The sequence below is a fragment of the Pleuronectes platessa genome, chromosome 4 (assembly GCF_947347685.1).
Source record: "Pleuronectes platessa chromosome 4, fPlePla1.1, whole genome shotgun sequence".
NCBI classification, from domain to species: domain Eukaryota; kingdom Metazoa; phylum Chordata; class Actinopteri; order Pleuronectiformes; family Pleuronectidae; genus Pleuronectes; species Pleuronectes platessa.
In genome coordinates, this window is record NC_070629.1 from 26,365,176 (window position 1) to 26,386,909 (window position 21,734).

General features: G+C 41.9%; 4 protein-coding genes across 4 annotated transcripts; 3 read left to right on the forward strand and 1 right to left on the reverse strand.

Moving 5' to 3' along the window:
- Positions 1–289: 289 nt before the first annotated feature.
- On the forward strand, positions 290–12,663 carry LOC128438518 (cell division cycle protein 20 homolog B). Its single transcript, XM_053421100.1, has 12 exons — positions 290–371; positions 1,932–2,017; positions 2,580–2,639; positions 7,219–7,441; positions 8,500–8,565; positions 9,550–9,666; positions 10,201–10,406; positions 10,505–10,599; positions 10,822–11,050; positions 11,795–11,920; positions 11,996–12,119; positions 12,299–12,663. Exons 1-12 carry the CDS (start codon positions 290–292, stop codon positions 12,394–12,396), a joined length of 1,512 nt encoding a protein of 503 aa, XP_053277075.1. The 3' UTR covers positions 12,397–12,663.
- Positions 4,588–6,611, reverse strand: gpx8 (glutathione peroxidase 8 (putative)). Its single transcript, XM_053420169.1, has 3 exons — positions 6,318–6,611; positions 5,916–6,177; positions 4,588–5,198 (listed from the first exon to the last, which is right to left on the reverse strand). Exons 1-3 carry the CDS (start codon positions 6,522–6,524, stop codon positions 5,035–5,037), a joined length of 633 nt encoding a protein of 210 aa, XP_053276144.1. The 5' UTR covers positions 6,525–6,611; the 3' UTR covers positions 4,588–5,034.
- A 1,827-nt stretch (positions 12,664–14,490) lies between the features above and the next one.
- Positions 14,491–17,196, forward strand: LOC128437853 (uncharacterized). The gene is made up of 5 exons (XM_053420146.1): positions 14,491–14,616; positions 15,145–15,513; positions 16,101–16,409; positions 16,573–16,677; positions 16,778–17,196. The coding sequence occupies exons 1-5, from the start codon at positions 14,571–14,573 to the stop codon at positions 16,879–16,881; spliced, it is 933 nt and encodes a 310-aa protein (XP_053276121.1). The 5' UTR covers positions 14,491–14,570; the 3' UTR covers positions 16,882–17,196.
- Positions 17,197–18,762: 1,566 nt separating this feature from the next.
- On the forward strand, positions 18,763–21,305 carry LOC128437862 (granzyme A). Its single transcript, XM_053420155.1, has 5 exons — positions 18,763–19,135; positions 19,224–19,365; positions 19,528–19,666; positions 19,771–20,046; positions 20,141–21,305. Exons 1-5 carry the CDS (start codon positions 19,072–19,074, stop codon positions 20,297–20,299), a joined length of 780 nt encoding a protein of 259 aa, XP_053276130.1. The 5' UTR covers positions 18,763–19,071; the 3' UTR covers positions 20,300–21,305.
- The last annotated feature ends 429 nt before the right edge of the window (positions 21,306–21,734 follow it).

Sequence of the window (21,734 nt, forward strand, 5' to 3'; positions counted from 1 at the left end):
CAGGAGGCTGTTGTTGTCAGACCCTCAGGTCAGCTCAGATCAACACCAGCAGGTCAATGCTCCAGCCTCTTAACCTGCAAACCAGCCGCTTGTTCTCTGAGCTGCAGCGCCGCACACACGCAGCTTCACACCGCAGCTTTGTTTCATAAGCTGCCTGTGACACATTTGACCGGTTAAGCTACCGCCAAACTGCGGGGGGGCGGTGCAGGAGGGGGGGGGGGGGGGGGGGGGGGGGGCGAAGTGAAAACACAGACACAATGAGTCTCTAAGGTGACTGAAGCCAAACCTCATGCAGCCTGCAAACCAGACCGAGTCCCGCGGGAAGGAAGGCGGAGAAAGTCCCTTCATTCACTGTGGAGGGAGGGTGGAAGGTGGGAAGCCAGAGGTGCACGTGCCATTTACACGGTTTATTTATGTCACGCATTTAAATAGTTTTTCTTATCAAAGCAGATCATAGATTTAAAACACTACACAACTATTAAGTTGAAGCAACACAAAGGAAACAAGGCAATACAACAATCAAGAAAAACCCCACCAACACATGGGCCAATAAAATTCCATTAATATGACAGGCTGTCATTTATTAAATGTTCTCAACATTTTAAACTAAAAGCAAGTCGTTTAATTAACTAGTTATTTTGTGAATGTCAAGTCAAGTCGATTCTGTTCATAAAGCAAATTTAAAACAAGTTGTGCAATAGAATAAAGGAAGAGATGCACAAGAATAAAATAAAATAGGATAACATAAATCAAATAAAGATACAAGACTAAGTGAATTCAAAGCCTGAGAATGAAGTTGAATGAGTTGGAGAAAAAAACAACCCTTGATGATTGACATGATTATTATCACAGGTTACATACAATCATCCACGTGTCACATTCAGTGCAGCGGTCACATGTGCAGTCTATTGATTGCTGGTGATAATGGACGGATTCAAGTATTTAAAGAACATGTTTCCTGCTGCTCTGGTGATGGAGCAGCTCTGTTCTGTGCAGAGCGCGCACCTGGTGCACAGGCGCGAGCCCGCGGTGCGAGCGCATATGGAAGTGACAGGTGGCGGCGACGTGCGTCCGCTCGCGCCGTTCAGAGAACTTAGCGCCACAGCAGCTCGTCATTAAACTGGCACCTGAGGGTCCATTTATACATAGAGGGATATATAGAGCTAGATATATAGATTTATAGATGTATAGATGTATAGATGTACAGATGTATAAATATATAGATGTATAGATGTATAGATGTATAGATCTAAAGATGTATAGATGTATAGATGTATAGATATAGATGTAAAGATATAAACCATTGAGCCAAAATATCTATTCAGTATGGTGCTTTATTTGAATGGTGTTGGTGTTTAGTTTATGTCAAATTATAATTGTTTCCCTTAACTACTAGAATAAGACAAAGATAAATAAAATAGACCAAAATAATCAAATATAATGCATTATCCCCTTTGTCTTAACTTAATAACTAGTAATACTAACTAAGCAAAAACACGTCTCTTAAAAAAATATACCTTTAAATGCATGTAAATTATTTTATTGTAAGTTGTACAAAAAGAAAATAACATTTTCAATGTTATTATTCGCATGGTTGTCTAATGTTCTGCCTATACTGTTATAGTTGAAATAAAATGTTTTTTAATTAAAGGCCTTTAAATATTAAGTATTTCTCCTTTTACATCTTTCAACAGGTGAGCATAATAATGATGATGATGATGATATTATTATTTTATTATCCTTATTATTGTCGTAATCAATCATCACAATGTCCTCTGTTAAACACTGATAATGGTCTGAGTGTGTTTGGGTATTTATTTACACGACAAACGTCAACGATAAGCGTCTTTCCTTGTGTTATTAAGTGATGACAACACGCTGCCGCTTTACAGCATCACCGCGTTGCTCTTTTGTTTTCTGTGTGTCTTTAGTCTCCAGTAGAAACCAGGTCCACGTGCAACCGCCAATGGCAGCCCGGAGGACGGAGCTTCCCGCGCCACCGTCCGCCCCGGGGAGAGTATTTAGAGGCCGGAGTCCGGAGAGGAGCAGGAGAGCAGGCGACAGGTGCACCAGTCATGACCGGCTCCCAGTGCTCCCACTGCTCCCACTGCCCGCACACAGGGAAGGAGACACAGCCATGAGCGCGTCTGGAAGCCACAAGATGAATGGGTGAGCTTCAACAATACAGAAAATAGCATAACTCTCTTAACTGTGAAATATCAAAGGTTATTTTATATATTCCTTACACTTAATGCATGTAACTTCTTACTTACTGAGGCCTATTTTGACTCATGCTGCTGTAATACTGCAAATGTCCCCATAGTGGGACTAATAAAGGATTACCTTATCTTATCTTATCTTATCTTATCTCATGAACTATATGTCCCTGTTTGCACTATGTGGCCTGTTACTGCTGCTGCTGCTACCAGGCAACCACTTCAAACTCCAAACACACAACTGCTGCTCTTTGCGTTAAAATGTTGTTCAGCACGGAGCAGACAACACATTATATATAAATAAGTTTTGCATAGGGGGAAAATCACCTTGACTTATTCTTTTGTTTGTTTGTTCGTGACCAGGACGACATGAGGGACATGTTCAGGGACTCTGTGGGGAAGAGGAGGCACTACCCCTTCCAGGTAAGAGGGGAGAATAATGTATAAAATTGGAGTGATGGTTTATTCCCACTACGCACCCTGACCATTCCTGAATGTTCTTGCTCTATGTAACATTGGTGAGTGGGTCCTATCGCCTGTGTGACTGACGCAGCTTAAAATGTCAGAATCATGTCCAGCAAGTTTAAGAGTTGTTGATGAGTTAAAAATACTTAAAAGTCCTAAATAAACTGTGTTTATCTCCAATATCCAGCAGGAAACTTTAGAATATAAAAAATTCTAAACAAGCTATGACAGCTTTTCTGGTTCAGGAAGCCGGGGATCGTGGGTTACACGTTGGTAGTGTTTGTTTTTTCTTGGCATGAAAACCAGTTAATCGCTAGGAAACAGAGCCCAACAGAAACAATCCCCACGTCTGGCTGCAGGGGGCGCTGTTGCTCAGCCAAAGTTACATAGTGTTGCTTTAAAGAAAGTGGCCAAGATCCCATCCTGCCACTAACTTTGGTGGAATTGGGTTTAATTAATTCTGCTAACAAATAAACCAAAATTATAACCTCCCTGGCAAAGAGTAGCTCCTGAGCAGCAAGAAGGTTAAAGACATCTCTATGGCTTACAGACTTGATTAGTTCCATCTTAAGTTAAAATTGTATTAAACTTTATCTGTCATATCTAGTATTAGTGTGGTTTTATCCCATTTTATTGACTTTTATTATTTCTTCTTATTTGTTCTACTGTTTAAGATTTGTTTTATTGTTCAAATCAGCTAATTATCTTATACCCAATTACAATTACTTATTGTTTTCTCATTGTGCACAGTTTGAGATATATATATATATAGATAGATAGATAGATAGATAGATAGATAGATAGACAGATAGATAGATAGATAGATAGATAGATAATCAGATAGATAGATGGATTGACCTGGTGGTGACAGTGTGGCAGTGACCGCTGCTTGCTGTGTCACTATATGACTGACAGCTGCCAGCTACACTCCTCACTGCTGCTTTCAACTGACCTCCGGAAATTTGTTGCTTTTATACAAGCAAACCTCACATTTAACAGATAACACCACAATTAACAACCATCCCCCTCATCCGTTCAGCAAATCCATGTAATTGGCACGAGGCCTGACGGGCTGTGACTGGTTGGGAGGCAGTGTAATGTTAGCTGACGTTTCTTCTGCCAGCTCACTCTGCTCTGCGACCCAAACAGTCACATTTACCCACAGCGTCAGACTCAAGGACTCAAGCATCCTGATTCACAGAAGACTGTTGGGCAAATGGGAGAGAATGAGGTTTATTTTGAGGGATCATCTGTGTGATGGTTGTTCAGCTGTCTTGTGGTGGGTGGCTGGAAGGCAGTGTCTTGTTAGCTGGTTGATTGTGTGAGTGCCAGCTTACCTGCTGCTGCCCTCCAACTGTCCACATTTACATCCTCACCGGCAACTTCTACTACTAAAAAAACTATATATAATATCAGCATCAATATGCATTTGTGTTGCATTGCTTGCAATTTGGTGTCATAGACTGATGCCCCCTGGTGTTTGGCTGCACTATAGGTCATAAACACCACCTTCTTTGTGTCAGAGGATGGGTCAAATAAAAAATTCAAACTACACGTTTGATAATGTTTTTCTCAAAGATGGTTTCTGTCATTTGAGGTTGTTTTTACCACACTGATATTTGTATGAGTGTCAATTCTTCTTGAAGCTTGGATTTTATTTTTTGACGCTACAATAACAGAGTAACCCATAATGATTGACAGCTGAGACTGACTTGCAATTGGTCAAGCTTGTATTGTGGTACCAGGGAAGATAGAAGAAGTGGAAACGCATCATCAATCTTTATATACAGTCAATATTTTGTATGGCATAAACTTTCCAGGCCTAAATTTGCATTTGCTAATTAAGAAAAACATGTTTCTCAGTTGCAGAGACATAAAAGATTCCAGGCTCATCAGCTAAATCAGATAATGCAGAAATCGTTTTATTGCTGGATGGATGTTTCACAATTTGCTGGGCTCAAATCAGTCAGAATTGCCAAATTGGAACTCTTCACCTTAACAAATAGAGTTGAATGTAAACATTAGGGAAGTAGAGACGAGACTTAGCCAAAGTAAACGTGTACAAATCCAACACTTAAAAATTCTTCAGCCGCAGCAGTGGTCATCAAATGGAGTGTTCATCATCATTGTCATTAGCAGGATGGTCCCCATTACACACATATACACACATATCCTGTCGTGCTTTGCTTTGACACTGATGGTATTTGTGTCTGAAGCTAGTGGATCATTTGGTCTCTCATGTGTCTGGAGACGTCGCCCAAACCCAACTCACTGGAGCAGCTCCCAGTCCACCGCTTGTTAATCCAGCACAGGAAACGCTGACATGAAAACAGCCGTGTGTCAATGAGCTCCGTCATAGCTCCACGCGTTTCTTTATGATGATTTCCCTCACCAGCGCCGTGACCTCCGCCCGGACGCTCTCCATGGCCTCGTCAGTTCGCCAGAAGCGGACGACTTTCCCCTCGGGATTCACCAGAAACTTCCAGAAGTTCCACTTTGGAATTTTCTGCACAGAATCTGGAAAACAACAAGGTTTCACAGAGTCATTAAAGATGCTTCGAAGAGCTTGAGTTGAGCCATAAATCACGATGAATTGTTATTTTAAAATGAGATGGACGAAATAATCCTGAAGAATCGTTATGTGTCAGGTATCTTAGAGTGAGAGATTGAGGGGGCGAGTGTTAAAGTGTTAAATTCAAACACTTTGCACTATAATGTCAACAACGCTACTTAATACCTGTATCCACTGGTTAGACTCATTCAAACCACACAACATTATGAGTCAATAAAAACATTCAGTGAGTATAAATCAGTACCAGAGCTAACAATCCCTCAGGAGTTCATAAATGAGTCATAAGCATTGATATTAACTGAACTCTTTAGGGAAGAAATGAGTAAAGTGAACATAAGGGGGGAGATCTACTTCTTCTAAATTTTTTAGGTATTATTGTGTATGAAATAATACAGCTTCACCTTTTCATTATGAGCTGAATATTAGTGGCCACATGTGCGAGTTTAATAAATAATAATAAGTAGTTTAGAATCTGACAAATAACTTGATCATAAAGGCATAGTTTGAAAATAAGGTGAAGATCTGGTGTAGACATAAATAATTATTATCATCGGCTTCTTTAAAACACAGTGACTCTGTATTTTGCTCCCAAATAGTTGAGCTTGTGTGCACACGTGTAATTCTGGACAGATGTGTGGACAGATGCGTGGTGTCTGTCTGACCTGTGAGGAACCTGAAGGCAGGGTCCGCCTCTGAGCCCATTATTTTGATCTTGCTGAAGAAGGGGAAGGTGACTCCGTGCGTGGACTTGGCGAAGGCCTCGACGTCCCGGCTGCTCCCGGGCTCGGTGTCCCCGAACTGGCCGCAGGGGAAGGCCAGCACGTTGAAGTGCGAGGTGCCCAGCTCCCGGTGCAGCTCCTGCAGGGACAAGTAGTTCATCTCCGTCTGCTCGCTGAGACTCGCCACGTTTACAACCAAAGACGCCTGGACACCAAGGGAACAGCGCGTAAAAGTTTGGTTATTGGACAAATAAGACAGATTTGTTATAAAAGTCCTGTCACGGTGGTTAACCAGGACACGGTCCCCTCAGAAGAACCCTGAGGGGATTGATGATGTGGACTTACTTTTCCTCGGTACTTCTCCAGAGAGACAGACCTCCCCTTCGCGTCCTTCACCTCGAAAGAGTAGAAGTCTTCGGGTTTCCTCGGCTTCACCAGCTGCGTCTGCAGGAGGAACAAGCAGCCCACACCCACCGTCATGCTCAGCAGCACCCTCAGCCACTTGGCTCTAGGGCTGGAGGACTTGGTGGGGTAGCCCCCTAAGGCCTCCATGTTGGAGGGGGAAGAACAGACCGTGAGTCGGCGTCAGGGGCTCCAGACGTGTCGGGGCGGATGGAGGAGAGCAAAGGAGTAAAAAGCCCCCGAACAACACCAGGATGGAACAGGAAGCACGGGGAGGAATCTGTCAAAATAAAACCAGTTGAACTTTTACAACTATTTGAGAAAGTATGACAGAGTATCAGGACCAGATTGAAGAAAAGCAATATTGTGATATGAATGCAGTTGGAGTTGTATATTGAGGGTATGAGAATAAAGAGGTATAATGAGAAAATGTCATCCAAAGTATTACCACATAAAGTCATGAGGAAATAGTCATAATATTACGCGGATAAAGAAAAAACTTTCATTCAAATTAGTTTTTTTTCTACAACTTTTTTTTAAAATAATAAGCTAAATAATTAAAATTATTAAACTCCACTTAATCAATTACAAACATTTTGTATCCCTAGAGCAGGATTTATAGGCTATACATTTATATGTTGACTGGTGTCTTTAAGAGGAAAACAAGGGTCACAGGTTAATGTCAATGCTTTTGCTATGAAAGTTTCAACCAGAAGTAGTGATCTATATTTGGCCTCATTGATGCTGTCGTGAAGTTTGAAGATGTTTGAAGTTTTACTGTGTTTACATTTGTTTTTTTGCATTGAGTTATAATATAATTTAATGTTATTATTTGTCTTCTCAGGGACAAAACGAGGCTTGTTACGTTTCATACAAACGTTTCAGGAGGTGGATCCACTGCCCCAGGAGCGGCACCGAGGCGCCGGCTGTGAGTACACCTCTGACCACTGGGCGGCGCCAGAGGGAGCGGAGCTTCGAGTTGGACACCGTGTGTCAGAGGCTGGAGTTGGACTCTCCACCCGCACACCATGAAGCAGCACGCGGGGGCCTGCAGGGGGCGCTGCAAGGTTATTATCTCCACAACAGCCTTACATGACAATCCACATCAGACCTACCTGTACTTTGCATGGGCCAGAGCCTCATCATTACATCACCGTATATTTTACTGTCTACGTCTCTGATTTCCCAGAAACAACTGTATAACTTACTTATACATTATATGATATCTTATATATTCATTAATCCATTAAGTCCATGCTGACTCCTCCCTCTCTCTGTCTCTCTCTCTCTCTCTCTCTCTCCCTCTCTCTCTCTCTCTCTCTCTCTCTCTCTCTTACACACACACTCAAAATGGTTGAGTGAGTCAGCATAGTTGCTTAATTAAGGTTTTTTTTTTTCAACACACCTTTAACAAACATTTTTACAAATAAATGGACACAGCTGTGCAATATAAAATGAATCAAAGAAAAGCAGAAACAAAACTTCATCACTCAGTATAGTGCACATATCTCTCCGCCCAAGGCCAAACAGTCTCCTCATGAAACCACAATTAAAATGAATCGTCTGTTAATTAATGTCAATATCTGTCTCATCGTTTGTCCTCATCAGAGACAACACTGGAGGAAGGCTTGTCCCACAGGGCGACCTTTACACCTCTAAACACGTCACATACCATCAGGGACAGGGGACGACCTGCGCCACAAAATGTCCAACAACAGGTTTGTTTCAGGAACATTCTTTTTCTGTGTGCGTTTGTGTGTGTGTGTGTGTGTGACTCCCGCATGGAAACAAAACATCTGTTGTCATCAGAGATTAAAAGGTTTGACAGGGTGTTGGGGTCTCCTCCTCCCGCCATGCTGGCTATCGCCCCTTCATGATGAATCAGAAATACGTTGTGTGACGACAACGAGAACCCGTGGTTTCTTTGTGAAAGGATGACTCGATGTGAAATAAGAAAAGTTACTAAATCATTTCAATAACATAATTCAACTCCTACTGGTGTTTTTTTATGCCACAAAACACAGTGGCTGAATATGTCCGAAACTTCTATGACATTTATAGATAAATACTTTTGAAAAACAATATGATTATATCAAATCATGTAATGTATCAAATCTAATAATAGATTTCTGTTCACAGGGATGGATGTGGAGAGCAGCAGTGGAAGAACCGGTCAGCACACAACAGACTGGTAAAGCACCAGACCTCTATTTTTTACTTTTTGACCCCCCCCCCCCCAAAAACACACCCACAAACAAACACGCACACACACACACACAAACACACATACACACACACACACACACACAAACACACACACACACACACACACACACACACACATACACACACACACACACACACACACATACACACACACACACACACACACACACACACACACACACACACACACACACACACACACACACACACACACACACCAACTCACAAGATGTGGGAAACTACGTCACTACGTCACTCCAGGAAACAAATGGCTTAAATAGAAATAGAACTTCTTGAGAAGTGTCATACGTCCGCACAAGATAAGAGATAAAGACACACACACACACACACACACACACACACACACACACACACACACACACACACACACACAAAAGAAAGTTGTTTCACGGTTGTTTAAACATTTGTGTCATTGTAAGCCTCAGTGCAAATTTAGTCACAAGTCATTAATCCACAATCGGAAGAGTTTAATATTTCTTGTTTCAAACCTGACAGGCAGAGTAACTTTCTGCATGTGGAGTTTGCATGTTCTCCTGTGTCTGTGGGAAATGTCTCTGATTTCTCCAGCTTCCTCCCACCAGTCCATAGGCCTGCTGCTTAGATTAATCTAAATTGTCCTTAGTTTAGAATGTGCACCTGAATAGTTTATCAGCCCTGTGATACACTGGTGACGCATCAGACCCCAATGTCAGCTTGGCTCCGGTCCGTGATCCTCAGTGGATAAGTGATATACATGATGAAATCGATTGGTGTTGAATCTGCTTTAATAGGGATGTTTGCTGTTGTTTTTGATGTAAATTTAGTTTTTAAATAACACAACAGAGGACTTTACATTTTTCGCCAGTGAGAGTGAATGAATGTGTTTGAAACTATCATCAGTAAATTAAAGATGTAATGCTGATGTGAAACGTTGTTTTTCCATTGGCAGACGCTGATGTGAGAAGATGTAGTTTGCAGCCATTCACAGTTCTTTACAAAGCTCCCGAGAGTCCACATGGAGGGTCAGTGATGAAGCTGGCAGCGCCATCACTTCTGAACGACTACTGTAAGAGAAGATTCAAATTCTGCTGTATATACACAAATGCATGAAGAAGAAAACAGAGCCTCAACGACCCTGAGAAGATTTGAAGTAAACACCTTCTAAGCTGTTTGTGTGTCACGCTGTACAGAGTACTTAGTAAATACTTTGTTGGGGACTATTTTCAGCCATGAATGAAAGAATATGTCACTCAGTGCAGCAATTTAATGTATATTATTATTAATATATAATTAAATATCTCCAGTCTTGTCCTTTTTATTTGACGTATCACCTGGGGATGAAGAAGAATCCAGGGCCACAGCAGAAGTCATTTCCCAATATTTTTAGAAACCAAGACCGTTTCTATCAAACACTACATGTACTACTTCTGTATTGATTCATTAACACATGGCACAGTGAGCTAACAGCAAACAGCAGACCCTGATTTCTGCAAATACATGAAAATATAAAATAACACCAGTGTCATTCTGTCAACAAACTCGCATCAGTGACAGTAGAGTCTCTCTGGCCCTTCCCTCTTTCCCATCTCTTCCCCCTCAGACACGAATGTTCTCGACTGCAGTTGTAACGGTACGGTTGCATTAGCCCTGGGATCTTCTGTTGTCCTCTGGAATTCAGAAACCCGAGCTCTGGTGGGAAGTCTGGAGCCGAGGCCGCAAGCGGGACGCCACCAGTCGGTCTCGTCTCTGTGCTGGAGCAGAGACGGCAGAGCTCTGTGCATTGGGACCAGGCGAGGGGAGGTTGAGGTAAGGACTTCACTAGAAGCTGATTCATACAGATTGTGGTTAAAGGGGTCTATGCAAAGGACGGTTTGTGAGGTCTTTGTCTCTCTTTGACTCTTCAGCTGTGGGATGTTGAAAATAAGCAGAATGTGAGGCGTCTGCCGTCACACCTTTCTGTGGTCGGAGCCCTTTCCTGGCAGCAGCAGTTACTCAGCAGGTACTGATGTGTGTGGGTTTTTCAGTTTACCATATTACACAGAAAACCATTTTTTATAAACTTCACTAAAGCAGAAATTAATCAATATCGGTTTAATTCCTCAGCAAAAATAAATGTAGGTGAATTTGTCCTGTGCATGAAAGAGGCAGAACATTTACTATCAGTGTGAAGTATGAAGTACTTCTCAAATGCGGGGAAATTACATTTTCCACAATCTGACAGCGGCTCAGTTCTCGGACGCATCCATCACCTTGACCCTCGGGCTCCTGCTCCTCTGGTTGGTGCGGCTGTGCAGGAGGAGGGGATCTGCAGCCTCCAGTGGTCACCGGGAGACGACTGGCTGGCCAGCGGCTCCACAGACGGCCTCCTCCGTATCTGGGACCGGGACATCGCAGGACCCACAAGGACAAAGCAGCCGCTGACGACAATGAAACAGCCCAGTGCTGTCAAGGTCAGCGGACTAGAAACTGGGACATGAGAATAAGAAACTGTTTGTGTGACATTTCTGTTTAATTGTGTTTCCAGTCTGGGAAAACTCAGAGTTCTTAAATTCTGTATTGGTTGAATTGAAATCCGAAACTACTGCCATTAACTCTTTGATGACAAATAATCAGTCACAGAAGGGTAATGGATCTTGCAGCCTCCCAAGGAAGCAGCCCGTGAATTGGGACACAGCTTAAAGATATAGTTTAAAGATGGACGCCATGAAAGCGAGCTGAAAGTGAACCCAAAACGCTTTGATTGCCCCCTGTTGGCTAGCTGCGGTATAGACAATAAACCCTGCCTCCTCCATGTTAGCAGATAGGAAATGGACCAAACTAAGACAAGCACACATGAAGTAAAATTTCTCAAAGACGGTTTCTGCCATTTTAGATATTATGCTACTCTCGTTAGTTTAAACCTTAATTTTTTTGGACTGGTTTGATTTTAAATAGTTCTTTGATGCTATAAAATCGGGCTGAGCCGTCATGATTGACATCTAACTCATGATTGTGCAGGCTCCAAGTTGCGTCACCAATACAAGATGGCCGTGCCCATATTTTAGAATATTTTGGCTTTATTGGGGTACAGCATGAGGAAGTGGCGAGTTGTCGTCCATCTTTATTTAGTCATGTGCCATCTTGTGGAGCCTGATCCTGGTTGTTGAAACACTGTTATTTAATCCTGCAACTAATCATTGTGTTTGTGTGATTAGGCGATGGGATGGTGTCCATGGCAAGAGAAGATCATCGCTACAGGTGGAGGATGGAAAGACGGAGAGCTGAGAATCTGGGACACACAATCGGGGACTTGTGTGAATTCTGCCAACACCAACTCGCAGGTGCTTCAATTATCACAGAAGTATTTAACCGTGTGTACCTGTTGGATGGACAAGTCCTAATGCGTCCAGTTGCAGATCTGTTCTCTACGATGGGCTGAAAAGAAGAAGTGTCTGGTCACAGGTCACGGCCTTCCTCATCACCAAGTCACCTGCTGGAGCTGGGGGTCCGCTTCCCTCCACCCGGTCTGTCAGCTCACAGGTAAGATAGCCTGAAATAGGATCAACTAGAAGTAGAGTTAACCCCCACCAAGGCCCAACAAATATTGAAATCGAAACAGATAAATCAATAGTCAAGAACACAGAACAGAATCGTGACACATTAGGGGGAAACCATGTATTTCAACATTAACCTTAAATCTTGCTGTTATTGTTTTTCAGGTCATTCTGGTCGAGTTCTGCACTTGGCCTCAAACCCCGACAGTACTCAGATTTACTCTGCTGCAGCCGACCAGTGCTTCCGCATCTGGGACCTTTAATCATCAGCATCACATCACTGATGGTGACTGTGGTTGGGGAACTGGTCAGACCTGTTTTGCAACTTATGTTCACACACACACGTTCGCAAACTTTCTTGGTAATACAACTGTCTGGAGCCTGAACATTTCCTGTGCCACTTCTCTAAAGTAACCACATAAGACACCAGATAAGACATAAGCTCCTTCAGGGTGAATTTCTACAAATCATTGTGGATGTTTTTTATGTAGCAGTTTACTTAAAATGTTGAGAGAGCATGAAACAATAACAACTGGACATATAAATAAAAGGACACATAAAACCATCGTGTTAAACTTTTTATTACAAAGATTTCACTGCTGACCAATTAGCAAGTGTGCGTTTATTTCCTTCCCTGTGGCTGAGGGGAAGAGCAGTCGTCCTCCAACCAAAAGGTTGACGCTTCAAATCCCAGCCCCAACAACTACTTGGAAGTCGCTTTGGATAGCTACATGTAATATAATGATTATTTGATTGCCATTTTCTGTGTAACGTGAATAAAACACAAAACCTCATCTGTGAACATGATTTTCAGGTAGATTTCCTGCTTCACGACATCGAGGTATTTTTGGCTCGTTCGTTATTGTTTTGATTGAGAGACCCCTAGAGGCCGAAGTTACTTATTGTACTTTATAGAGGTAGTAGCACAACACAATCGTATTATACAGACAAATACAGTACATCTAGACAATCTTATAAAAATTGGATTTTTCTTATGTGAATGTATTGTGTGTTTGTGTGTGTGTGTGTGTGTGTGTGTGTGTGTGTGTGTGCGTGTGAACTGGCACTGATTGACTCTTTTTCTGGCAGATAATCAGAGTGCAATTTTTGGAATTCGTTTTTAGGACTCATAAACAAAGAAAAAGCTCCCACACTTATGTTTCACATCGATGAAATGAAAGCGAATCAAAAGCCTACATGTTGAAAGATGTTTCATTTAGAACTTGTCATGTCAGAATTGAAAGAACACTTTGTGCCTGTTGTGGAAGAAGTGGTGAAGACTTCCTTTGAAGACCCCGAGTGAAATACACGTATTGCAACATGTGAGGTTTTGACTTTTATCACCTCAGGCATCCGTTTCTCAGACTGCACCAAACCACCCTTCATCAACACACACATTCACAGACAGATGCTGTGCAATGCACACTTCCTGAGAAAACATATTGAACTTTAAAAAAGACTTGTGAATTTAGAAACTGAAACAAGGTTAATTCCTACAAACTGCACTGCCTGCAGGACCCCAACTATCACCGTGGGTGTTTCAAGAATAAAACTGAAAACGTTCCTCTGCCTGTGGGGCTGCAACTGATGCAAACACTCATCTGTCATAATCACCTCAGGGATCATGTCAGGATGTAGAAAAACCAGAAGACTGATGATATCGTGTTAGATTAAAATATTTTCATTAGTATCTAAAAATGTCTCTCTTCTTCTTCTTCTTCTTCTTCTTCTTCTTCTTCTTCGAGAGAGTAACTCATCATCATGTATTCACTACACTGAGCACGAGTTCAAGGATAAACTGACAAAACCAGATCTCCTGAAATAGGATGCGCCCTTGGATATCACTTACATGTTTTCTTTGCAATAAGGTCACATTTAATAGCCAAGATGGCAGATGTACCTTCTATGAGGACATGTCATGCATTTTCTCACGCTGTGGATTGTTCCAGCAACTCATTGTCGGATTGTTATGTTCCAAAAGGCGCTCGATTTAATAATATACAGGCTTCTTTATAGCACTTGAATCAAGGAGGGGCTACAGAACGCTATTTTTAGCAGCTCCTACAAAAACTGGACGCCTTTATCCCAGTGTTCAGTTTGAGTTGCATCATCCAGCCTGTTCAGGAACTGGACCCTAGCCAAAGTACAAAGTCTGTTCTTGCACCATCAGAAATAGAAACCTATTTATAGCTCTTGTTGGCCCTTAAATAGACACACAAGAGCTGAACCATTGTAAGGTTATGAACAGGAAATGGAGTGATTCTGGAATGCAGGGAGCCAGCAGGTGAGCCACGCCCACCCGATCCACCTCTTGCATCTCCTCGCACGGTCGAGAGCTGATTTAATAAAACGTCCCGAGCAGCAGGAGTTTAAGGAAGACAACCTCCACACTCAGAATTATAAGATCTGGAAAATACTGCTGGAAAAAAAAGATCTGATGTTTGCCTGCGAGATGCAGATTCTGCTGCGACTGGCTGTCCTGGGTAAACAAACATGCTTTGACTTATAGTTCATTTCAACTCGGAATGATTTATAGAGATCATGCACAAGACATGAGATGTGATTTATATCAGATTTTTGTTTATTTCATTGGGTAGAACTCATTGGTATTTAATAATCTTAGAATAACCCCCCCTGACAAACTAGTCTTGTTTTCTGAAGATCTTTATTACATGATAAGAAACAAAAACATACCACCTGCAGCATAGTATTACTAGAGTTTTTATCCTGTACCCTGACTGTTGTATAATCGTATGACTAAGACAGAATAAGATGCATTGTATTTCTTTAGCAGTTTGCAGGGGCATGCTTAATACTATAGCACTCCATCTAAAAGATGACTTTGTGATATGAAAGAAACAACTCAAATTAAACAAATGCTGGATGTAGTTGGAAGACATTCCAGTATTAAAATAGAGTAATCCATCCATGCCCAGTGATGGAATCAGGTCAGAAACACAGCTGTTAGTAGCTCAACCATTCTTCCTTTCTGTTTTGTCCCCCTGACCCAGTGGTGTTCCTTGTCGTAGCGGTGGCTCAGATCCCCTCACCTCACTTCCTGTTCCAGAGACACATGTCCTGGTCCAAAGCGCGGGAGTTTTGTCAGCTGCACTATGTGGACCTGGCCGTGCTAAACACAGAGGAGCAGTACTTTGCTGTCCTCAATGCCACCCTTGCAAGCAAAGTCAGCTTCTGGCTCGGTCTGCGGCGTCAGAGCAGCCTCAGCAACTGGACCTGGGTGAACGGGGAAGAGCTGAAGTACACACACTGGTATAGGAGGAATTACAGAAGCCTCTGTGCCAGTATGGAGTCCATGTTGGATAAAGACAAGAAGATGCTGGCTCGCTTCTGTGATGAGCCGCACATGTTTGTCTGTCAGGGTGAGTAATGCTTCATCGTAGTTGTCTAACGAACGTATAAACTGGTAAATATGATCATTTCTGTGGACTTTCTTCATTGTTCCAGGTGGAGCTTTGTTTTCAGTGCTTGTGCATGTTCATATCTCACATGGAAATCATACAGAATCACGCATTACACATGTGGATACATAATGCACATAGCATGATTTGAAGTCTGCTACTGAAGCATCGGATGTCTCGTAGCTTGCCGACCCCATTAACCCCTGCAGCCTCCAAGGGACGTAGCCCCTGAATTGAAACACGGCTACTGTCACACTGTCAAGAATTACAGGGACACAACCGAGTTATTGGTGATGTTGCATGTGTTAGTGTCCCCCCCCCCCCCCCCCCCCCCAACTCCCTGCAAAGAGCCAAGCATAGAATTTAAACCATTTCATTTATATGATACTAGACTTTAAAAAACCCTAATCAGTTATATTTGTGATGTATAACAGCAACAATTTTGGCACCTAAGGGGAAAGAAGCTTCTGCACAAGACACTCAAGCTCACGTGAACTGGACTACAAGTGGGAAACCGACCTGACTGGCTTGTTTATTCTCGTTCACAGGTCCAGTTGCTCCACAGACAGTGAAGGCAGCATCAGTGGGCAACGGTCAGTTGAATCTCAGCTGGAACATCTCTGCCTTTATGCAGATGACACCACACCGTTACAACGTGACCACGTGTACCAGCACATGTGACACAGTCGTGCACTCTTACACCAATGGCTCGGCCTTCATGAGCGTCAACATCTCCAGCCTGACTTCAGCCCCTGAGACCTTCATCCAGGTCGCTGCTTTCGTTGTTCGGCCTGACGCTGTGACTGGTGGTGAAAGGATCCTTCAAAGTGATCCCACAACTTTACACTACGAAACGGGTAGGAAGGACTTTGTGTAAACTACATCTTTATCTGTTGTTGTGGACTTTAGGAAGATTTGTTTTGTGAAAATGACTGGTCAACACTGACAACATAAAAAAAACTTCTGCTTGAACACTCTTATATCTCTGTGTCATATATATTGTCATTCTCTTCTCCTTAGCAGATTCTACTAAGCAGCACAACGTGATCCCTCTCATTTTGAAGCTGCTCCAGATCGTGTCCCTGGTTCCTCCGCTGTGGATTCTTTATCGTATCATCAAAAAAGGCAAGTCTCCCCTGTTCTGTAAGAAAATGTATATCTAATACTTTTCATAACAAACCAGCCTGTTAAACATGCATCCCTCCTGTATTTTCTTCCTCTCCAGGTTTTGAGCTGGATCATGACGTCTCAGAGGAGTTGAGATCAGTGGAGAGTGTAATTATTGATCTGATCCCTGAGAAACCACAGGAACTGGCTGAAAAGGGCTAAACATCAATCACCTAAGGGAACGGCAACACAGATCCAGAAAAAGTTGAATATATAACTAAAAGGAAGGGATGAGCTTTCCAACCTGGAATAACAGGACCAATGTTTGGAAGTTCTTGAGAACCTGACCAGTCACCACGTTAGTGAGGATTAAAATGATCCGTGTAGTAGATCATTGTGGAGATGGCTCAGTAGAGCACCTCACGCTGCTGTCTGCTCACCGCCGCCTGCTCCCAGTGCATCGCCACGATCTCCTCCACCATTTGAGTCTGTGCAGCCAATGACTGGAGCTGCTGCGGAGCCGTCATTCGATCGGATGTGTCGAGGCGCCATGTTGGGCCCCATGTTGGGCCCCATGTTGGGCCCCATGTTGGGCCCCATGTTGGGCCCCATGTTGGGCGCCACTGTGGCCCTCACTAATCATCAGCAGAGAGACGAGAGGCGTTTTAGTGTCATACTTACTGGAATCTTCTCATCTTCTCATCTCTTCCACAAACAGTGAAAGATTTTAACTGCAATGTATTATTTCGTTAAATCTGAGCTCATATCCAAACATCGCTAATCAAAGCTAATCGGTTAGCATGATTAATCGAGGGTGGACACATTGATGATTACTTAAACCTGTGAAACAAGGTGGGATATATGAAACCCTCTTTCTTTAGAGAGTAAGTTAATGTTGACATTAGCACTGTGAGTTCAACACAGCTGCTTGGCGAAATGATCTCAGAAGGTTTTTTTTTATTACTGAACTGATTTGAACTTTAGCCTTTTTTTTAAACTTTTTTATTAAATAAAACCTCAGAGCTTTTAGTTTATTTCAAAAGGCTTAATGTCAATAAAATGTGAAATGGTCCATTTGGCCAGAAGTTACATAACTTAAAGCAACGTCATATAAAACGTCACCATCAGATGTGGTGGCAAATTCTAAAAGACTGTATCAAAAAGACACACGTTTTTAAAAAATAGTATTAAGCAATACTTTGGTTTGTTTTTAGATTTTTTTACATGTATTTTTTTATATTGGTGCCTGCTGCCTACATCCAATGATGATTTGGGTTCAAGGCCAAAGCTCATTGAAAAACAAATGACGTTTATAACGCTGTTATAAAAACGAAAACTATCTCAACTCAGCTAACAATGATGAGTCAAGAAGCTGAAAAGATTTTATGTTTTTCAGAGAAAGTATTCTGTGCACAAATATTGCCGTTCTCAAAACTTCACCTTTTGGTTGGTGTGGTTTTATATCCGTTGTATATTTTGGATATTTTAAAGTATAAATGTACTGTACCAGAGTTATATTCACTGTCTAAGACCTACACTTACACTGAAAAGCTGTTTCCCCAGTCATACCTGACAATGTGTAGGTACGGTGTAATCAGAAAGCAATTTGTTAGTGTCTGTGGTGGCAAACTGTGTCAGTAAGAATTAACTAATGCAGTGAGATTGATGACTTGATTGATGAGTTCTGTCCATTTGAAGATTATTAAAGAACATGATGCTTATTTTCATTCTGACACAGAGTCAGTGAAAGTATTACCACTCTCTTACCTGTACAATAAAGGTGAAGCTACAATCAGCTGCTAATTATCTTATCCAGTATAAAGACTATAGGAACCATGCCTAATGCTAACTGATTGCTTTTTCATATTTGGTTGATATGCCACATTTAATAAGCTGTAAGGGTTATGTGCCTTTTTTAAATTTGCATTTTTGTACTGATTAAAAAAAACAATTTATTCAAGGAAACAATAAATGGAAATAAACCTTTCTAAGTGTTTTATTTTTTGTGCATTTGTCCCACCCGCCTTGTGTCACGTTCACTTTCCTCAAGCAGTCAAGGTTTCCTCTGAGTCATGATTAAAGACACTCATAAGGAAAGTGAAGCTGACAAGGTCGACACCAGCCTCCACGTTTAGCAGCTGCGTTCTGGGCCCGACCTCTATGATCATGACATGCATCACTTATAGTCTCCACCCGACCTGATGAGCGGTAAATTATAACAGCAGTTACCACAGACTTCTGCACAGAGATGGTGCACATCAGTTCTCATGTCAAGATTGCGTCCAATACGCTGACTCATGAGTTTCCATGGTCTGACCACATCCTTTGACTTCAAGAGATAAAGCGAGTGTGAGCACTGAGGGGGGGCTTCAGTGCATCTCATCATCACATCAAAGACAGAGATAAGAAGACATGTCCTGCCTGGGGGCTTTCACCGGTCTCTTCTCCTGCATGGTCCTCCTGATTGTCCACTCAAGTGAGTAGAACATTTCTGATTTAAATATGTCAGTTGCTACTTTTCCTACTTTTTCTCTTCCAATGCATCATCTGAATTTTGGTTTTAGGTGATGGCTCTGAGATTATCAGAGGGACAGAAGTGAAGCCCCACTCGCTGCCGTACATGGCCCTGCTTCTGACAACCAATCACTCCTGTGGAGGGATACTGATCGATAAATCATGGGTCCTGACTGCTGCCCACTGTAAAGAGTGTGTTACCATAATTACAACATTTCAGAACATGAAATACTGTAATTTGATCAATCTAATGAGGCATATACTCTCCCACTGTATATATTCTGTTGTATATCAGAGTGCAGAAAATTTATGTGATTTGTAATCAAACACATTACTGTGTTTTTGCTCTTGCAGCATTAAGACCGTGTGGCTGGGGGTGCACTCCATCAAGGCAAATGAAGACAATTCCAGGCAGGTCAGAAAGGTTCAGAAGCGTGTTCCACATCCCTGCTATGATAACGTTACAAGGGACAATGACATCATGTTGCTCAAGGTAAAATAACATTACAGCATCAATGTTAATGAATAAATGGAACAATCAGCCAATATATGTGAAGAGAGTCAGCATTAATACATTTTCTTCTTTACTTAATTCAGCTTGGCAAATCTGTGAAGGAAACCAAGACGGTGAAGTGTCTAAAGTTGGGTGATGCCATCAGAGAACCGGCAGCTGGGACCAGCTGCATGGTGGCAGGATGGGGCCAAACAAACAACAGAGTTAAGAGCATGTCTGACGTCTTGATGTCCGTCAATGTGACTGTGGTCGACAGAGTGAAGTGTAACTCTGCTGAATATTACAACTGCAAACCTGTGATCACCAGTGGCATGATATGTGCCGGTTCAGATGGGAAGAATAGAGCTGACACTTGTCAGGTAGGTAACGGTGAATGTTTGTCCAAAGGGATTTAACTGACGCCCTCCTGTCAGTGTCTGGACTGCCTGTCAGTGACTGTGGTTTTCTCTGCAGGGGGATTCAGGAGGCCCACTGGTGTGCAGCGGAGGGCTGGTTGGAGTCACTTCTTTCGGAAAAGGGTGTGGCCTGATTAGAAAGCCAGGAGTGTACTCGTATCTCACAGTGAAACAACTCAAATGGATCAAAAAGACAATGAAGAAGTCTGACATTTAATGAGCACTCGCTGTAAAGGATTTTGTATTTGCAACCATGTTAATCAATTCTATGTGACGTGATACGAGGGAGATTTCTGCTTCTGCTGCAACAAAACAGGCCAAGGTGATTTTATTTTGAAATCTAAACTGCAGAGACACGTGTTTATCATGACAGCAAATCGCCTTCCTGTATCAAGAGCCTGATTTGAAACTTTGGCTTCAGCTCAAGTCTTGTGGAAAAACCGTGATGCAATAAAGATCAATTCTGGGCCATGATGTTTTATCTAATCCAGTGATTCTGAACTGGTGGGTCGTGACCCAAAAGTGGGTTGTGGACCCGTTTCCAGTGGGTCGCGGGCCTTTGCCTGGTCCCCCAAAAAATTTATAAAAAATTCCTGTGCTTTTATTTTGAAGGATTTTTTTATGCAGCGGAGTACCGTCTATTCAAACTCCTTAACAGAATGTTGTATTACCTTGTGTTCCTAGGATTCACTCTTTGGTTTTTAATTAGAATGCAGCTAATTGAGTGTAAAAGGGATAAGGTAATCAGAAGAAAAAGTTAATTTTTTGTACTTGAATCTTTTTTAATTGAACTTTTTGTTTTCTTTTATGTCGAGTTTGTGGATAAAAGCTGCAACTCAAGACACAGACTGTTTTCCATAGTGCAGTGTAGGTTGTCATAGATTCAGTGAGTGAGCTTCTCAGCTGAAGCTTCATAATTTGAGGCTTTTTGTAACTATACTTCTCAGTAGTTGGACCTTTTTATTTCATGGTTGTGCATGAAACCGTTATTGAGTCTGTTAAAACCGGCTGAAATTACTGAGTTACTATGTATGTTGTATTACCTTGTGTCCGTAAAAATGCACTTTTTGTTTTTAATTGAAATTGCAGCAAATTGAGTTTAAAAGGGATATTTCCCTCTGTAGCATCGCCACCTGCTGGTCGTTTTTGTTTATCATTAAACTTGTTATCTCTGGTTTCAGGGTCCTAAGATCAGTGTTCAAATAAAAACCGATCATTTTTTATGTTATGTTTTCTTTCTCTTTCTCTTCTTCAGGTCATCTGTAGTTAAGATGGTTCCCACAAACTTTCTCAAACGTATAATTCAATCCAATAACTTGTAAAGAACATTCCAGCCCTAGTTTGCTCACATTCAAGATTTGGTTTGAACTTGGGGGAACCACGGGCCCTGGTTATGATACATTATTGATCTGAGGTGGAGTTTTCAAAAATTGCCATTACTCTCCTTTCTTAATAAAGGTTTAAAGTAATATTCACATTTACAAACACCAACAAGAACTGTGTTAATCAGGTGATGTTTTAATTAAGATGAAGCTGTTTCCCCAGTCATACCTGACAATGTGTAGGTACGGTGTAATCAGAAAGCAATTAGTTAGTGTCTCTGTAGGCAAACTGTGTCAGTAGGAATTAACTAATGCAGTGAGATTGATGAC